Raw genomic sequence first — 2,500 nt, forward strand, 5'->3', positions numbered from 1 at the left:
TACATATGTTTGTGTCTATATGTATGAATATCCAAAAGCCCACATGAGTATAAATATGCCCAAGTATGTATCTTTATGCCTGCATCTGTTTGATAGCATTTGCGTCCATATGCGTATACATGTCGAAATTTACTAGTACGAAATATATACGCGTTATGTTTATGTTTAATTGCACGAGTTATATTGTGTTGTATATATACAAAATGATCTATCTATGCACAAACCTCCCTCGCACCCCCACATGGCAACATGCACGCTGCAAATAAGCACAAAAATGTATATGTTTAACCTAATGCGCCATGACAGGACCTTATACAATGTTAAAACAAGTGCAAAATCACAATAACCCAAAATGTACCACAGGGCCTAACACGAGAAAAAAAAACAAGAAAAGACGGACAAACGTCAGCGTCCGTGTAGCGTCGTACTCCACGCCAACATTACTCCATCCGTTACCGTGGCAACTGGCCACCGGCTACGTCCGGGACTCACACGCGGGGAAACCTGGCCTACGACACACATTATTTGGCCTAAAAAAATCCCCGAGGAAAGGGATAGAAATCCCGGGGACATGCTATTGGCATGGGACATTGCAGAACTAAGGGGCTCTACGAAGGCAAGGGGGGGGAAACGAGCAAAAAAAGGAGGATAACGAGTGTTGCTCGGGAGGGGCGGCGGCGGCGGGGAGGAAGCCATGCCGGTTCTTCTCGCGACACAGCTGATTCTGACGCAACGAGCAGCTGTTTCCCGAGTTCGCCTGTTTAGAACACCCATTCCCTCTCCCAGTCCTTCCCAATCCCTAGCCCTATCCCCGAACACCCCCTTAACACCCCCCCCCCCACCCTAACCCTACGAAAACACCCCCAAGAGCTTACCATTTTCCAGTCGATCGTGCCAGACTCCAGGACCTCCTCCTTGATGTCGACGCAATCGGAGAACTTGTCTGTGGTGCTGAACATGGTGTTCCGGAAGCCGTCCATGCCCTTGCAGGCAGGGTCCTCCTTGTCGAACAGGAGGTCTAACATCCCGAAATCCGTGGAACACATCTTGCTCTATCTTTCCCAGCAGCTTCCCTTCTCTCTCTCAAAAAAAGAAGGTCCATCCAAAGTTTCCTCGGGAAATAATATCAAGTACACATTCCACCGAGAGTTGTGTGAGAGAGAGAGAAAGAAATACGAGTAGTCCTTCCAAATATTTCCCTTATTTTCCTCTCTCTTGCTTGCTTTCTATCTATCTACCACCTTCTCTCTTTCTCTTTCTCTCTCTCTTCAGTAGCTCACTCAAAGGCACTCGCAGCTGAGAGGGGCGTCCCTGTGCGCGCGACCCGGACAAGCGTCAACCGGCGACTGACTGTAATTAGGCCAGTTCACCTGTTCCCCGCCGCCGGTACCTGGATCTCGCTTTCATAGTGGTAACGTTCGAGAACCCGTTTTTTTTTCTCTCTATCTCTCTCTCTCCCAAAGCGAAGGAGGAAGAAGGAATAGGAGGAGAACGAACGAACGAAACGAGAGGCGGTGAGAAACGAAACGAGAGGGAGGGGGCGGTGCTTCCCTCCTCCTCCAGCCAGAGAAGAATTCACACTGATGCTAAATGTTCTGTTCAGAGAAAGCCGTTTTCTTTTTTTTTTTTCTTTTTTTTTCGAGGTGGTGGATGACACATGCCATGGAGTGGGAGGGGGGAAGGAGGGAGGGAGAAAGAAAGAAAGATACATATTATTACATGTTCGTCGAGTCGGACGTGTCCTAGGATATAAGGATGATTAGGATTGTTTCGAATCATGGTAGGAAAATAAATAAAACGGCGGTACTGAAACGCCGGACTTTGATCACAACGGGGAGTGGTTTCCACCGAGTCAGGGGGACTCGATGGACGATATGGAATAAATCCGTCCGATCTATAACGAAAAGTTTGCATCTGGGAAAGCGATTTAGAGAAGCCACGCCCACCGCCTAGCCTCGCACAAGGTCTTCGGCCGTTATTCTGCTTCATCGATTTCGCTTTTCCCTTTTATTAAGGATATTATTCGCTTTACGTTACTTACTTGGGATAATTTGATATAACAAGAATGAACTATCATATCTAAGCTGTCTATCTATATGCGCCAATACCGAAAAATGCAGATATAAATGAGATAATCAATGTTTTACCGAAAGTACCGAATTGGAAACTCGAGCCGCCAGGATGACAGTTCGAATTCCATTTCTTCTTCATATTTCTAGCGAAAAAAATATATATGGTAAACCTGGCTTACTCGTAATAGGCTTAAAATTTCATAAAGAAGCATTGCCATACGTAAAATGCACATTCGAAAGCTTAATATTTAGAGATAACTGAAGTGGGATACTGTAGCAAGGCGCGGAGTTTAAATGCCTTTGACTGTCATGAAAAAAGGGGCGTTTCAATTATCCTAATCTGACTAGAATTTGACACTTTATAAAGGCGGTTGTTGTGTGGGTATATGGAGATTGTAATTATTAATATATAAATGATTATCACTGTG

General features: G+C 45.4%; 1 protein-coding gene across 5 annotated transcripts in view; it reads right to left on the minus strand.

The window, feature by feature from the left end:
• Nucleotides 1-2,500, minus strand: part of LOC122247485 (uncharacterized) — a 30,753-nt gene that overhangs the window by 27,634 nt on the left and 619 nt on the right. For all 5 annotated transcript variants that reach the window (XM_086533151.1, XM_043006824.2, XM_043006798.2 and 2 more), the window contains exon 2: nt 876-1,616. In XM_086533151.1, coding sequence (XP_086389277.1) covers nt 876-1,046 — 171 coding nt within the window. In that variant the 5' untranslated portion in view covers nt 1,047-1,616. The remainder of the gene's footprint in view (nt 1-875; nt 1,617-2,500) is intronic.

Source organism: Penaeus japonicus, unplaced genomic scaffold (assembly GCF_977035675.1).
Source record: "Penaeus japonicus unplaced genomic scaffold, GWHDUDI00000001_assembly GWHDUDI00000038, whole genome shotgun sequence".
In the NCBI taxonomy this organism is placed as follows: Eukaryota; Metazoa; Arthropoda; class Malacostraca; order Decapoda; family Penaeidae; genus Penaeus; species Penaeus japonicus.